The sequence below is a fragment of the Schistocerca serialis genome, chromosome 6 (assembly GCF_023864345.2).
Source record: "Schistocerca serialis cubense isolate TAMUIC-IGC-003099 chromosome 6, iqSchSeri2.2, whole genome shotgun sequence".
Classification (NCBI taxonomy): domain Eukaryota; kingdom Metazoa; phylum Arthropoda; class Insecta; order Orthoptera; family Acrididae; genus Schistocerca; species Schistocerca serialis.
In genome coordinates, this window is record NC_064643.1 from 595,691,298 (window position 1) to 595,708,619 (window position 17,322).

General features: G+C 42.1%; 1 protein-coding gene and 1 long non-coding RNA gene across 3 annotated transcripts in view; one reads left to right on the plus strand and one right to left on the minus strand.

The window, feature by feature from the left end:
• Nucleotides 1–5,215, plus strand: part of LOC126484629 (uncharacterized) — a 31,612-nt gene extending 26,397 nt beyond the window's left edge. For both annotated transcript variants that reach the window (XR_007587893.1, XR_007587892.1), the window contains one exon: nt 5,025–5,215. This is a non-coding gene — a long non-coding RNA (uncharacterized LOC126484629). The remainder of the gene's footprint in view (nt 1–5,024) is intronic.
• Nucleotides 1–17,322, minus strand: part of LOC126484628 (UBX domain-containing protein 6) — a 63,999-nt gene that overhangs the window by 14,376 nt on the left and 32,301 nt on the right. The window contains exons 7-8 of the mRNA XM_050108216.1: nt 7,898–8,055; nt 845–974 (exon numbers count right to left, since the gene is read on the minus strand). Of these exons, the coding sequence (XP_049964173.1) occupies nt 845–974; nt 7,898–8,055 (288 nt within the window). The remainder of the gene's footprint in view (nt 1–844; nt 975–7,897; nt 8,056–17,322) is intronic.

A 17,322-nucleotide genomic window follows, 5' to 3' on the forward strand; every position in this document is an offset into this window, starting at 1 on the left:
TATATTCAGTTTTATCTGAATAAAAAATGAACTCAGTGTTCTATGAAGATTACATAAGTAAATTCACACAACACAAAAGATAATAGATATTGCATATAAATAAGGTACTGCAATAAAACTGAAAACTGAATGGAGCATCATAATGTGGAAAGTAAAGTGAGTGAGATTAGTTGTTTTAGTATGAAATAAATCTTTTAAAAAAATGCTTACAGAACACGTTCAACCCAACTTTCATACGTACTACATTGTTAATATACTATACCTGGTGAGAATTAAGTGCAACTAACACCTATTGTATCTTCCATTTCCATCCACAATGAACAGCATATCCCATGCTTATAACAGCTTTCTACCCACACAAATGCCGAAGTCCAATCTATGACCAAAGGCAATCCGAAAAAACAGTTGCAAGGGACACTTGTCAGCACAATATGCTCAACTTTAATTACTCCTTTAAAATCTGTGCCTTATGGATTCTTCGCATATCCTCCAACAGCAACTTCTTGAAACTGCTGAGATGAATACTATTCCTTCAAAGCATCAGTTGGTCTTGCAATCATTCTGACCTTGATTTCCACTGTTTCCATGCCAATAATTGTCCTTGCCCCAGTTCCCTCCTATCATTATTCCCTCTTTTCTCAAACTAACTGCATACTTTCACACAATCCCAATGTGCTTTCCTCCACATGATTTTCTTGACAGTCTACTTTTATCCTGCTCCCTCTCTCCAGAACCCCTTCATGCACAAGAGCAACTATGTTGCCTGGACTAGGTAAATTTTCGGTTAATCTATCTTTCTTTTGTATACATCCTCATACAATTACCATTGTTTCATATGACATACCTGCAAGAGTATTCCATCTGGAAAGCGAACCCTGATTAAGGCATATCTGTATTTCTTCATTTCTCTGAGTTCGTCTTTCTCTCTCATAGCTTTTGTTCTGAGCATCATGCTCTTTTCGATTGTTTCAGCTCTGAAAATAAAAGCAAAATGTAGCATCTATTAATTGTGTAGTCATACTAATGAAATCCAGACACATTAATCAATGACACAGAAAAGAAAGGGAATTTTTGAAGAAATGGGGAAGAAAGAAAAAAGAGAGAATGAAAAACTAATCTTCTCACAAACATATTTCTTTCACTGTGTCATTTTTGTCCCCCATCTCATACCATAATTTCTAGCTTAAAATCATTAAACTTAACCTAGATATCTCTAGTGAACCACAAGTGTACTCTTCCATAATTGCTTTTAAGCAAGGTTGGAATCCACCATGTTTCTCCAAGAGAGCTCAATATCCATAACCTGGGCACTCACTAGAAACAAATATCCTAAGCTGCTGTGGTAGGCAAAGCAGCTACCAGTGAAGGAAGAATCACTCACATAAATACCCATGCTCATTATTGAAAGAAACCAATTACTTTTTTAACCAGTTTTCAAGAATATAGGCACTACTCTGAATGAAAGGTGGTATGGCATAATAGGATTTTCTAATAGTTCTAAAGCTTCCAACAACTGAGTGCAGAGTATTTCCACAGTTCTACCAGTAAAATAACCAAACAGTTGTATCTTTTGAGAAGTAATGAAGGGCAGCTTAAATCACTTAATAAAGGCAAGGCCACCGGGCCAGATTGTATACCTGTCAAGTTCCTCTCAGAGCATGCTGATAAAATAGCTCCATATTTAGCAATTATATACAACCACTCGCTCACAGAAATATCCGTACCTAAAGACTGGAAAATTGCTCAAGTCACACCAATACCCAAAAAGGGAAGTAGTAGTAATCCGCTGAATTACAGGCCTTTATCACTAACGTTGATTTGCAGTAGGGTTTTGGAAACATATACTGTATTCGAACATTACGAAATACCTCGAAGAAAATGATTTATTGACACACAGTCTGCATTGTTTCAGAAAATATCATTCTTGTGAAACACAACTAGCTCTTTATACTCGTGAAGTAATAAGTGCCATCGGCAGGGGATGTCAAATTGATTCCATATTTTTAGATTTCCAGAAGGCTTTCGACACCGTTCCTCACAAGCGTCTTCTAACCAAACTGCGTGCCTACGGAGTATTGCCTCAGTTGTGCGACTGGATTTGTGGTTTCCTGTCAGAAAGGTAGTAATAGGTGGAAAGTCATCGAGTAAAACAGAAGTAATATCCGGTGTTCCCCAAGCAAGTGTTATAGGCCCTCTATTATTTCTAATCTATATTAACAACATAGGAGGCAATCTGAGTAGCCGTCTTAGATTTTTTGCAGATGGTGCTGTCATTTACCGTCTTGTAAAATCATTAGATGATCAAAACAACTTGTAAAATGATTTAGATTAGATATCTGTATGGTGCGAAAAGTGGCAATTGACCCTGAATAAGGAAAAGTGTGAAGTTATTCACATGAGAACTAAAAGAAATCAGCCAAATTTTGATTACGCGATAAGTCACACAACTCTGAAGGCTGTAAATTCCACCAAATACTTAGGGATTACAATTACAAATAACCTAAATTGGAATGATCACATAGATAATATTGTTGATAGAGCAACCCAAAGACTGCAATTCAATGGCTGAACACTTAAAAGTGTGCAACAGGTCTACTAAAGATACTGCTTACACCATGCTTGTCTGCCCTATTCTGGAGTATTGCTGCGTGGTGTGGGATCCGCATCAGGTGGGACTGACGGATGACATCGAAAAAGTACAAAGAAGGGCAGCTCGTTTTGTATTATCGTGAAATAGGGAAGATAGTGTCACAGACCTGATACGTGAACTGGAGTGGCAATCATTAAAACAAAGGCGTTTTTCATTGTGATGGGTTCTTCTCATGAAATTTCAATTCTTCTCATGAAATTTTGATTACCAGTTTTCTCCTCCGACAGCGAAAACATTCTGTTGCCACCCACCTACATAGGGAGAAATGATTATCACAATGAAATAAGAGAAATCAGGGTTCGCACAGAAAAATTTAAGTGCTCGTTTTTCCCGTGTGCCGTTCGAGAGTGGAACGGTAGAGAGACAGCTTGAAGGTGGTTCATTGAACCCTCTGCCAGGCACTTTATTGTGAATAGCAGAGTAATCCTGTAGATGTAGATGGCCCGTGCTTTAATGGGATAAGATAAACCTGTGACAGGACTGCAATAGGAACTGCAGGATGGGTAGATTGGGCAGGACTTGCAACTGGGTCTTCCACAAGGATATGATTCCTACGGCATGGACTTGGATTGGCATAGGGATGGACTAGGATGTTGTGAACGTTAGGTGAGCAATAGAACACCATTTTAGGAGGAATGGAAAGGACCTTGGATAGGACATCCCTCATTCCAGTGCATGATGATGGATAACCAAAGCCCTGACGAAGGATATGGTCCAGCTGTTCCAGTCCAGGCTGGTATTGTGTATTTTAGCTGGCTCTTGGGGGTGATGGAAGCTATGGGGGGAGGGGGGGGGGATGACAGCAAAGGAAATCTGTTTGCTACATCCAGGGGATAGTGCCTGACTGTGACGGCCTTCCTTTGTTTAATTAGATTTTCTGAATCATTTCTCTATTTGCCATGACCTTTTTCCATAAGATTTCACTGGAATGGTTTTTGTTCATTCTTTACTGGGTTCTATTTTCTTGGTGAGCATGCATTTGCACAGCAGCAGATGCACACTCACCCAGAAAATAGAGCCAATAAAGAATGAATCAAAACTGTTTCAATGAAATTTCACAACAAAATGTTCCAGCAAGTAGAGAAATGTTTCAGAAAATCTAATGTTCGATGTGGCTTTCAAGTTACCACCATAAATTGTGAGTAAAACATGACACATTTGATGCCTCTGGAGTATACAGGATTGATTGTAGTAACTGTGATAAACATTATATCGGCCAAATTGGCCAGTCTTTTAACTTGAGGTTTACGGAGCATTCACAACTGCGTAACAAAACTGCTTTAGGATTGCACTCATCAGAAAGTGACAATACTGTAGGGAGCGTTGAGAATAATGTGCGTTTTCTCCACAGGGTGCAAAAAGGCTGTGGTCGCAACTTTTTAGATGAACTTCAAATTTATAAAGAAAAAAGAAACAAGGGCCAGCAACACTGTTAGTTGACAGCATGATTTTGTGCCCAATGCTTTCTTTGCTTTGTTTGACAGTGTTCTACTTTAATCATTGAACACCTCTATTGGATATGTATTGCCTTTGTCTTTACATAGTGTAAAGTGCTTTACATATTTGCTTTGTTTTCTTATGCTGAACACATCACTCATGTATTTACTTGTCCCTTCTCAATTTATACAATATATATCATTAACTAGTTGATCATATTAACTGACTGGTACAGTTCCTTAGACAATTTCTCACTTACGCAGCATTTTGATGGTCGCACCAAGCGATGGCGCTCATTACTTACTACAGTCTGTTGTTTGATCCATTTGACTCCTTTCCCTGCTTAATTTTATCATTTTTATATTATTCTGTTAGCTCTGTAAACTTGTTCTTAAGAATGTCATTATATTTTAATCTAAAATTTGGCACAAGAGGATATCAGAATTATTGTCACATACCTATTTCCTTCTTCACAATCTAACTTTAGTCATGTTTTTAATTTATTGCATTTTATTGCTGTCATAACTTATACATCTGGTAAGCCCACTATAGACATTATCTACTGTATTCTTTTTAGTCAATATTGTACAATTATATAATTGATGAATACACGTACACCTACAGTAGCAACAGCTAAAGAGCTTATGACAACATTTTGTGGCTACTGTTATGAACAACAGTGCTGTTAAAAAGGTAACTCACCTGACACTGTAGCCTAGTATATGCCGTATCTCAAGTGTGTGTGATGATGCTAAGTTAGTCAGTTGGTTACATGTTCCATAGATCATTTGAATGATTTTTTTTTAAAGAAATGATGTGATAACAGTCAGTTTATAGAATATGCATACCATGATCAATGCTAACATTAATGAACACATTATTATTTTATTCCTACTTATGCAACTAAACTTAAAAAGAAATGTTTTTCTTTTTTCAGGCTACCAGTAGAAATTCCTCAATGGAATAAAAGAGCTGTACGGGAGAAATGATTTTAAATCAGAGTGACAACTTGCTTTGCTACCTGTCTGACATTTTATGTTACTGAGCAAATGATCAAAACATTTTTTTCCTGCATACTCAATCCCTCTCTCTCCCATTGACAGCTTTAACAATGGGTAATAAAGATCTCCGCTAGTGTTCTCAAATTTTGATGGATTATTTACGATGAATTTCATTAGCGAAAATATGAACAGTGACGGCACAGTTAAAATGCCTAGTTGAAGAAGTATCTACACGACACATTATCCTTACCGCTCACTTTTGTGTGACCAATATTTTCTTTCTATGTGATGAGTTACCCCTGAACATCATCCCGTATGGCATTATTGAGTGGAAATATGTAAATATGCCAGGAGATTGATACATTTGTTTCCAAGATAAGCAATTGCATGAAGAGCAAAAGTAGCTGAACTTAATTGTTTGAGAGGCACAGTAAATGCTTCTTCTAGCTCTAGTTTTAATCAATATGTATGCCCAAAAATTTGTAGCATTCTACCCTACTTACTGACACCTGCTCATGTGCTACGTCAATTGCTAGTATGACTATTTGTTCTGCAGAACTGAATGTAGAGTTTTTTTTTTTTCTTTTTTTCTTTCAAAATTTAGGGCCAGTCAATTTTCAGAGAACCACTTAATAATTCTTTGAAAATATCATTTACTAACTCTTCTGTTGCTTTCTATCTAATGGGATTTATTATAACACTAGTATCGTCTGCAACAAGTACCAATTCTGCTTGTTGAATATTGAGTGGAAGGTCATTCACATACACATACTAAGGAGTTGTGCATCCCAAACTAAAGTTGGCAGGTGCGTTTCTTCATCTGAAAGAGGGTGTCTATTTAAATTTCAAGCCAGTGGCATACGAGTGGCACTAATAACACCACTATGCGGATGTAAACAAATCTGCTTTAAAAATGGGGTGTAACGGTCATGAGCGTTAGTTACCTTTGAGACTGGATGTGGTGAGCTGATGTTAGTCAAGAATGCTTTAAAGACGACAAAGATGCCGATGCCATTATCAATGCATCACTGGGTTTGAGCGAGGTTGTGTAATAGAGCTACGAGAAACTGAATGTTCCTTCTGCAATATTGCAGAGTGACTTGGCAGGAATGTAGCCACTGTACATGACAGCTGGTAGCACTGGTCACGTCAATATATGGTCACAAGAAGACTGGGTGCCAGACGGCCATTTGGCACTACCGAGAGGGAAGGCCATCATGTTTGGCGCATGGCTCTGGCACATCAGCCTGTCTCTGCAACAGGAATTTGAGCAGTAGCTGGCACCACAGTGACACAACAAACTGTTACAAATTGGTTACTTCACGGGCAGCTCCGAGCCAGATGCCCTTGTAGCGTGCATTCCACTGACCCCAAACGACCTCCTTGACTTCAGTGGTATAATTGGAGGGCAGGGTGAACGTCTGTTGTGTTTTCTGATAAAAGCTGGTTCTACCTTGGTGCCCCTAACGGCTGTGTGTTGGTTAGGAGGAGGCCAGCTGAGAGCCTGCAACCTACCTATCTGCCTGCTAGACACACTGGACCTACAACTGGAGTTATGGTCTTGAGTGCAATTTCATAGGACTGCAGGAGCACTCCCATGATCATCTCGTGCACCCTGACGGCAAATTTGTACGTCAATCCAGTGATTCAATCTGTTGTGCTGGTATTCATTAACAACATTCCATGGGGTGTTTTCCAAACTTGAACCCTGTGGGGCTCCCTTTCTAATTTTGCCCCAGGCATTAAACTTTTCTACCTTTCCAACATTGTCTAAACTATTCAGCATGACCCTTTGCACCCTGTTTGTTAAGTATGATTCAAACCAGCTGTGTGTAATACCATCAACTCCACAAAACCTGAGTTTTTATAAGAGATCATCATGATCTACACAATCAAAGGCATTGGAGAGCGCACAAAAAATACCAACTGGTATTATGTTATTATTTAAGGCATGTATTATTTGATGAGTGAATATACAAATAGCATTCTCATTCAAGCAACCTTTCAGGAATCCAAACTGTGATAAGTAAATTGTTTCCATGTAAGTGTGCTACTCTCAAGTACATTACTTTTTTACACGTTTTGGAAAAAGGAAACTGTACGATAATTGTTTAAGTCTGTCTTGTGATTTTGAGTTTATCTTTTGATGATGCCACTATGGCTTCATTAAATTAGGACATGTTTTAAAATAGGTATGCCATGTATTTAAAGTGCATGCTTTCCACACGTATAGTAAACAATCCAACATTTGTATTTGTGTTTATCCCATGTTTTGCTGCAGATATGAAGATGGTCATTGCTGATCAAAACCGGTAGTCTAAAATAAAGAAATTTATTCTATACTTTCGGGATCACTGTTCTACTCACAACTATGTTGCAGCTTGTGAAATCATTATCTTAAATTGAAGTATAATATCAAGTAAATAATACAAAAACATTATTTTGTATAATGTACAACAAAACAAGGTTATAGTTTCACTGGTCTATTTAGTTTTTTGAGCCCCCTTTACATTAGTAGTATCCACACTCCTCCTAAACCGCCTATTCAACAACCAATCTCTTCTCTTAATCACTATCCAATCTCAGTTTCCTTTTTCTGTGGCATCTATTCCCAGCTACTTTCTTCCTTCCATATCTGTTCCCAGTACATATTTTTTATTAATTTATCATCAATTCTTTTTATGCTTAGCAGATGTTATCGCTGATACATATGACTTTGTCAACTATTTTATTTATTAATGTACCACTAAAAATGGATTTTGATGCAAGATACTTGTATTCACCAAAATTCCTTAAAAAAAAAAAATACCTTAACTGTTGCTCTTTCTTCAGTTCCTCTGGTGTCATTGTATAAAAAACTGGTGGCAAATCTGTCCTATGGGTTGCTTGTGAAGGAAGCAGCACTTGCAAATTACGATCTAATTCCAGTGAAATTGGTTCTGCAGATCTCAGGGCATCACATAATGTCTGAAACACAAACAAAATTAAATGGTTTTGGACACTTTCTTTTTATGTTCCAAATACACAAATTTTATTAATTTTTAATTTTTTTTTAAAAAAAAGAGCATTAGGCCAACAAGAAGACTTTGAGCCAATGGGATCTAACACACACTCTCTCTCTCTAGCCCCCACAATTTACATTATCCAAGAGTGGTGAAATATGCATTAAAATGAAAACTGCAGTTTTTGCGTTCCGCTGTTGACTTTTTCACTACATGTATTATTCTGTTACTCCCCCTACTTCCCATTCCTTTTGTAATTCTGCTTTGCCTATACCCATTATATTACTGCAGCTTACAGAAAGATAACTGAAATTAAGGGTGTTACATTTTTCCACTACTATGGGATACTGGACCAGATTAAAGATGAGCAAGAAAGTGGTCCCCTGACAAGAAGTAGCACTTTGAACCAAGAGGGATACCATTTCACAGTCATTTGATATATTATAAACTTCTCATAATTTTTTCCAAAGCTTAATAAGCAAAAAATCAATTGCAAAATTACAAGGACATTAGTATGTCATATTCTCTATGACTACAATATCAACAAGTCACAACTGGATGGATGGCTGGTTGGGGGCCATCAGTCAAGGAAGGTCATCAGTTCCCGATCCAGAGGTGGTTCATCCAGTATTAGTGATGTCTGCAAAATACGTGGTCTGCTGATGAAAGTATGTAGGAGCAGTAAGACTGATGCATTGAAGGCAATACTGATGCCAGAGCCCAGAAAGAATTTATGGAGAAGTGTATGGATTGGGATGGTACGTAAGTCAGAGCATACAAGGGATCTCCCACAGCTCATCCAATGGCAAGAAAATCCCCACCCTGCATCTGACCCCTGCAAGCCCAATGACAGGCAAAGCCAGTCACAGAGCAAAGAATACCTCCAAGTTGGTACATTCAGAACAGTAAAAGTGAGAAGGCTAAAAATGTAATAATAAAAACAACAAGAGAGAAATAGGTAAAGCAGCACGTGGGCACCCCCCCCCCCCCCCCCCCCCCCCCCCCCCCGAGGTTCTGCATATGACAGGAGTAGCCCCACCTGCAGCCATCCCCATCCCTGCTCCAGTATAGTCAAGATTTGAAAAAGCACCCACTACTTAATACATTGCTAACTCTACAACAGACAATAGAATGCAGTATAAAAGGATACAAACCACATCAAAAAGCAATGAAATCAGAGTGAGATAGTGAGCTGATCAGTCAGCTAGGATCACGAGACCCCCAGACTCAACATGCAGAGGAACATGCTCCACAACCCCAGCCATCCCACTCACACCCTGGAGACCACTTAAGACCTTATATCTGAAAATAAAAACCACCTTCACGGAGAAAAAGGAGAACCAGCTCAACTATCTGTGAATTGTCTGTTTGTATTTGAGGCAAAGTATTTGGAAGGACTTGCTTAGCATGGAGGGCCAGGAGGAGAGAGAATTCCACCAGGATATTAACTACTACTGTAAGGCTCCACAACTACAATGTGGACATGGCTTGGTAAGTAAAATAAAACTATGGGTTAGCCTGGTATGAGCAACGTGGAGGCAGCATAGGGTGGTCAATTCCTTCTGGGAGGAGGTGGAGGGTTTGGGATACAAAAGGACCACACTACAGGGTCATCAGTCCCTTTTTCCTCAAGCAACCAAGTCTCAAGATAAAACAATTAGAAACAAAGGAGTTGCAGTACATAAAAGCATGTAAAAGTAACGCAGAATCACACCGTAGGAGAAAACAGGAGAAGCAAACCAAAGGGGGGGAATGTACATTTAAGGGCTGACTGATCACAAGGTTAAAAAAGATGAGCCAGCCACTCTGCAACACACTAAAATGTAAAGACAAAGGGAGATGAACACACATACGGAAAAGACAAACACCAAGGAAAACAAGATGCAAAGAAAGAGTGACGAAGAAGTAAAAGGGAGGGCAGATGGAGAGGAGCCCACACGCCCAACCTTAGATGTGCAATAACCCACCCCCAAATAAAATGTAAAACCAAATGGGCTATTGAGGCATTGCCTAGGTACGGTGCAGCGAAGGCTGAAAGTCCACTGTTGAGCAGCTAAAATTGAGCAGTCCAACAAGAGGTGAACAACAGTTATATAGGAGCCACAGCAACATCAAGGTGGGTCGACGCAGAGCTGATAAAGGACACCAGTGACCCTGCAAGTGGCTCGCATGGACTACTGCCACACATTCGTTATCTCCTTGATAACATGAGTTTGTTTGCGGTACTGAGGGTTCACCGTTCAGTATCCCAGATCATGAAAACTTTGTGACAGAAGACCAATCAGAGATCAGTCTCCAGCAGGCCGATCTACAGAGTTGGTGTACCGCTATCCTGTTTGGCCAGACTGTCAGCAAGTTCACTGTCCAATATCCCAACATGTCCTGGGGTCCAAATAAAGGTCACTGAATGTCCACAGTTCCCAAGGGCATAAAGCGACTCCTGGATAGTCATTACCAAAGGATGTCGAAGGAAGCACTGGTCAAGAGCTTGTAGGCTGCTTAAGAAGTCGCTACAGATGACGATGGACTCACCGGCACAGGAGCGGATATGCTCACGAGCACGATAGATGGCTACCAACTCTGCAGTGAAAACACTGCAGCCATCCGGCAAAGAGCACTGTTCAGTATGGGCAACATGAGTGTAAGCGAAGCCAACAAGGCCGCTGACCATTGATCCATCAGTGTAGACTATTTCTGAGCCCTTAAACTCGCTGAGAAGAGAGAGAAATTGCCAGCGGAGGGCCTCAGGTGGAACAGAGCCTTTTGGGCCTCGCAATAGGTTCAGCCAGAGGTGTACGTAAGTGGACCCACAGGAAAGGTGGTAGCAGGGAAGCATCGAGTTCATTAAGAAGTGATCGGACATGGACATTAAGGGGATTCCCAGTTCTTCATTGCTGTTGTGGGAGATGGATTTCCGTGTTAGGGAAAAGGAGATGGTAATTTGGATGACAAAGGCGAACTATGAATGTGGATGGTATAATTTGCAAGCAGTAGTTGCTGCCGGAGCCGCAATGGAGGAACACCAGCTTCCACAAGGAGGCTGTTCATTGGGCTTATTTGGAAGGCTCCCGTCATGAGCCGAACTTCACTGTGGTGGTTAGGGTCCAGCAGATGCAATGCAGAGGGCGATGCTGAACCATACCCCAGGCTCCCATAGTCAATGCAGGACTGTACAAGGGCTTTGTACAGCTGCAGCAGTAAGGGACAATCAGCACCCCAGTTGGTGTGGCTCAGGCATTGAATAATATTAAGATTCCCCCAACACTTGTCCTTAATCTGATGAAGATGGGGAAGCAAAGTTAAGCAGGCATCGAAGACCAGTCCCAAAAAGCGGCAAGTCTCCACTACATCAAGTAGCCGGTCATCGAGGTAAAGTTCTGGATGGTGATGGACAGTACGATGACAGAAGTGCAAGATATCAAAAACTGAAAGCCATGAGTGAGGGCCCACAATTGCACCTTCCATATAGATCCCTGCAGCCGGTGTTCAGCCACAACAGAAGAGCGGCAGAAATAAATCGACAAAAAAGTCTGTACAAAAAATGGGTTGTGGGCCCCAGAAACCCCACTCATGCAGAGTACGAGGATGTGGTGTTGCCAAGTGGTATCATAGGACTTCATCAGGTTGAAAAAGATGGCAATAAGGTGTTGTCGCCGGGAAAAGTCCGATCAAACGACGGACTTCAGGTGCACCAAGTTGTCAATGGTGGAGTGCCCTTGGCGAAGCCTGCCCTGGGATGGAACCAGAAGGCCCCGAGGAGTCAACACAACTGCCGGCTCACCATACATTTGAGCAACTTGCACAGAACGTTGGTGAGGCTGATAGGATGATAGCTATCAACATCTAGTGGGTTTTTACCAGGCTTTAGCAGTGGGACGATGATACTTTCCCACCATTGCAACGGGAATTCGTCATCACTACAGATGTGGTTGATGAATGCAAGGTGGTGGTGCTGGGAATCCACTGACAGATGTTTAAGCATTTGGGAATGGATGCGATCTGGGCCAGGGGATGTGTTTGAACAATCGGCAAGGGCCCTGAGAAATTCCCATTCACTCAAGAGAGCATTATATAACTCAGGGTGGCATGGACCAAAAGAGAGCTGATGTCATTCCACCCACTGTTTGAGGAAACAAAAAATGGGGTGGTAATTTTCAGACGCAGAGGTGAAAGCATAATACTCGGCAAGATGGTCTGCAATTATGTCTGATCGGCAGATACACCTCCATGTGTGGTAATTCCACATACACCTGCAAGGGTCTGATAGCAGTAAAATAATCAAACCAACCCAGAAAGGAGAGGTTTGTGTACCAATGGTGAAGCCATATCACTCCCAACACTCCGGTTTCCATCGTCTGAAGAGTGTGTGGATCTGGGCTCGGAGCTGTTCGAAGGCAATGAGGTTCTCCAGGCCTGGGTGGTGCTTATGACATTACAGGGCCAGCATATCGTTTCTAATGGCCGCAGCGATTTGTGGCAACCACCAAGGCACTGACGTCCGCTGGGGGTAGCTGGAAGAACTAGGGATTGCCGATTCAGCTGCAGTAATAATGGTAGAAGTGATGGTGTGGATCACCTCATTGATGATGGCATGCAACGGAGTTTCAATGGTGGTAGCGGAGGTCAAAGAGTCCCAGTCAGTCTTGGGAAGAGGCCATATGGGCAAGCATTGAGAAGAGGGACACTAGGGTAGAGACAGGAAGAGTGGAAAGTGGTCACTACCACCAAGTCATCATGAGCTCTCTGGTGGACAGACAGGAGAAGGCCAGGACTGCACACCAAGAGATCAATGGCCCAGGATGTGCCATGCGCCACACTGAAATGTGTGGGGGCATCTGTGTTTAGGAGGCAAAGGTCGAGTTGAGTTGGTACGTTCTTGACATCTTTTATCGCGGCCAGTAACCTTGGTTCCATCCTACAAAGAGTTATAGGTGTTAAGACCACCCAGAAGTAAAAAAGGTGGAGGAATTTGGAAATCAGTGCAGCTAATACGTGAGGAGCATCACCATCTGGAAGGAGGTATACTATGTAATCAAAAAGTATCTGGATACATGGCTGAAAATGATTTACAAGTTCCTGGTACCCTCCATCGGTAATGGTGGAATTCAGTATGGTGTTGGCCCATCCTTAGCCTTGATGACAGCTTCCACTCTCGCAGGCATACGTTCAATCAGGTGCTGGAAGGTTTCTTGGGGAATGGCAGCCCGTGGCACGAAGTCGGCATTCCAAAACATCCCAAAGGTGTTCTATAGGATTCAGGTCAGGACTCTGTGCAGGCCAGTCCATTACATGGATGTTATTGTCTTGTAACCACTCCGCCACAGGCCGTGCACTATGAACAGGTGCTTGATCATGTTAAAGGATGCAATTGCCATCCCCGAATTACTCTTCAACAGTGGGAAGCAAGAAGGTGCTTAAAACATCAATGTAGGTCTGTGCTGTGATAGTGCCACACAAAATAACAAGGTGTGCAAGCCCCCTCCATGATAAACACAACCACATCATAACACCACCACTGTTGGCACTACATACGCTGGCAGGTGATGTTCACTGGGCATTCGCCATACCCACACCCTGCCATCGGATCACCACATTGTGTACCATGGTTCGTCACTCCGCACCACATTTTTCCACTGTTTAATTGTCGAATGTTTATGCTCCTTACACCAAGTGAGGTGTCATTTGGCATTTACCGGCGTGATGTGTGGCATATGAGCTGCTGCTCAACCATGATATCCAAATTTTCTCACCTCCTGCCTAACTGTCGTAGTACTTACAGTGGACCCTGATGCAGTTTGGAATTCTTGTGTGATGGTCTGGATAGATATCTGCCTATTACACATTACGACCCTCTTCAACTATCGGTAGTCTCTGTCAGTCAACAGACGAGGTCGGCCTGTACACTTTTGTGCTGTACGTTTCCACTTCACCATAACATTGGAAACACTGGACCTAGTGATGTTTAGGAGTGTGGAAATCTCACGCACAGACATATGACAAAAGTGACACCCAATCACCTGACCATGTCCGCGAGTTTCGCGGAGCACCCCATTCTGCTCTCTCACAATGTCTAATGACTACTGAGGTCGCTGATATAGAATACCTGACAGTAGGTGGCAGCACAATGCACGTAATATGAAAAATGTATGTTTTGGGGGGTGTCCGGATACTTTTGATCACATAGTGTAGATGTTACAGATGGTAATTTCTTGCATTGTCCTCACCCTGACAGCCACAGCATCTAAAGGTGTTCGAAGAGGCACAGGTTCACTACAGACAGAAGTAAGGACAAAGACACAATCTCCACCTGACGGTCAGCCACAGGCAATGCGGTTTTTGTAGTACCCCCGATAGCCACAGAGAGCAGGGATCCACATTGAAGTAAACCAAGATTCCACTGGAGAAAGACATTTTCTGTCATCTGGGAACGTATGAAGTGACCAAGAAGGCAAATCAGGCCTCAGCATCACCTGCTGCCACCAGTTGAGTGCTAGCATCCAATACCATTGCATCCGAGGCAAGGATAGGACCCAGAACAGTTGTTTATTGTTGGAAGCCCAGAAGACCATGGAGCTTGGTCCTCACCTGTGATGATGAGGCATATATTCCCACAGTGGAGACTTAACACTCCCAGCATTCCTTCTTACTGTGTTTAATTAGATAGTGAGCCTTTGCATGAAGTTGATTAAAAGTGGTAAGGTCCATCTGCAAAGGATGTCACTTAAAATGTTGCAGGGCTCTTTGGCGATTCCAAACTGCTATTCCAATGTCTTGGGTCCACCAGGGCATTGGCAAGCTGTAGAGAGGACCTCTAGAAAGGGGAATAGCAGTTCCAGAGGCATGGGTGATCACGTTAGAGACAACTTCATCAATGTACTATGACAGAATGGGGTGGAGGTGAATGTTGTGGAGTGTGACGTCATAATGGCCCGGAGTTTAGTTTATGAGTTTGTTGTGTTTGCAGATGTCATTTTGCTGCAGTTGGTGGTGTCCTCTGGTGGTGTGTGTATGGTCCGCGTGTTATGTGGTGTATTGCGTTCATTTGTGTGTCGGTGGTTTAAGTGTGAATTTATCGGTCTTGACTGTTATTAAAGAACAGAAATTGGTTTCAGTGAGTTAAGAATTAATTTTCTTTTGTGTTTCAGTGTCGATTGTTGTTACTGGTTTGCTGTTTGTCATGCAGTAAGGCATTTAATTTAATTTGTGGCTACTTTTGTTAGGTATGGATATGACTTCTAAATTTAAAAGTGCGCGTCTGCGGGCTGAGAAGGGGGTCGACATGTTGCCGTCATTAAGTTTTTGTAACTGTTTGGACTTTTGGTGGAAATAGTGAAATGCAGCTTCTGCAAAGAGAACATACGATTGGCCAGAGTTCCAGTGTCTCGGACCAGGGACTGTTACATGTGGCGGTGCCAAAGGGATAACCTTTGGCGCTCCATAGGGCACGGTACCTGGTTCGAGAGGTCTATGTTGGCCATGAGAGAGAGTGAGTTTTGATGATGTCTTATTTTTGTTATAGATCGTCCATCAGTTTTTGTGCGCATGAGATGTGTGAGAGAGAGGATGGTGTTAGACTGGTTTTCGTTTTGTAGTGAAGTTTCTACTGAATGTATTAAGTACAGAGGTAAGTTGTGCGGGCCTGGGGTGGTGGTTGAGGTAGACGAGTCGCAGTTTGGGAAGACGAAATATGGGACGGGTAAGTCTCCAGTTGGTTTATGGGTGTGGGGAACCGTTGTTTCGGGTGGGGGGGGGGGGGGAGAGGGGGGGGGAAGTATTCAGAATGTGTTTTCAGGATTTTGGAGGGGCATAAGAAGAGGGAATTAGTGGGGTTAACTGAGGAGTATATAGAGGAGGGGATTACGGTAGTTTCTGATGCTTTTTCATCTTATAGGAGTTTGGGCAAGAGGGGTTATGATCATTTAGTTGTCAATCATAATTTAGAGTTCAAGAATTACGAGAGAGGGGCATGTACTAATACAATAGAGGGGTTTTGGGGGGCAGTTAAGTCAGTCATTGGGAGGGGGACGATGTGCTCTTCTAACCTGTAATCTCATTTAGATGAGTATTTCTGGCGGAAAAGCGTCCCTGGGGAGCATTGCATTTTTCGGTTTTTTTTTAGGGCTATTAGTAAAATATATAGGCCAAGGGTGGTTAGTTAAGGTTGTTCTGTACGGGGGGGGGGGGGGGGGGGGGGGGGGGGGGGGGGGTGATTGTGGCTCAGGGGGAAGAGGGTTGTTGGTAAGGTTTGTGGATTTTTGTGGGTTCGGTGGGTGGGATTTGTTTTATGATTATGTTGTGGAGGATCTGCTTTGCTGCAGTTGTTTTTGAGTTGTGTGTGCGATCGAGTTTTTTTCTGATTTTTACTCGTTGGCAATTTTTTTTTTGGGGGGGGGGGGGGAGGGCGAAGGTGAAGGGTTTTCTTTTTTGGGGGGGGGGGGTTGGTAGGTTGTGGGTGGTTTGGGAGTTTGTTTTGGTTGTGTTTTTTTGTTTATGTGTGTGGGGGGGGGGGCTGAGTGTGATTGGGGTGGCTGGCCTAGTGTGTAGCGCCGAAACTTTTTTGTGATAAGTAGTCATTTTTTTGGGTCTATTGTTCATGTGTTGTGATGTTTGGTGGGGTTTTTCAGGTGTTGTTGGATTGGTGTTGTTTACTGTAGGTGTAGGTGTTTTATGTTTTGGTATCATCTCTTGTGATTTTTTGTAACTTAGGGGAAGTACCCGATTCCAATTTTTTTTGGTATTGTCAGTTGTATTTTACCTATATAGGTCAAGGGAAGTGTCCGATGTGTTGTAGCTACGTGTGTTTCTGTATCATCAGTTATAGTTAAACCTATATAGGTCCAAGGGAGTGACCGATTCCAATGTCATCGTAGCTGTGTGTGTTTTGGTATCATCAGTTGTAGTTAACCTCTATAGGTCAAGCGAAGTGTCAGTTTCCAATGCATTGTCATAGCTGTGTGTGTTTTGGTATCGTCTGTTGTCCGATAGCAATGTGTCGTAGTTAAATGTGTTTTGGTATCATCGGTTGTAGTTGACATATATAGGTAAAGGGAAGTGTCCAATTCCAGTTTTTGTTGTTTCAGGTGTTGGTTTTGTGGTATTGATAGTTGCGGTGTGATTATAATTTTTGGAGTGTTGGTTTTTATTTTGTGGTATCGACAATTGCGGATGAGCTATGTAGGTGAAGGGAAGTGTGGATATTGTACGTGTAGTGGAATTTGGGAATTTTGTGTTG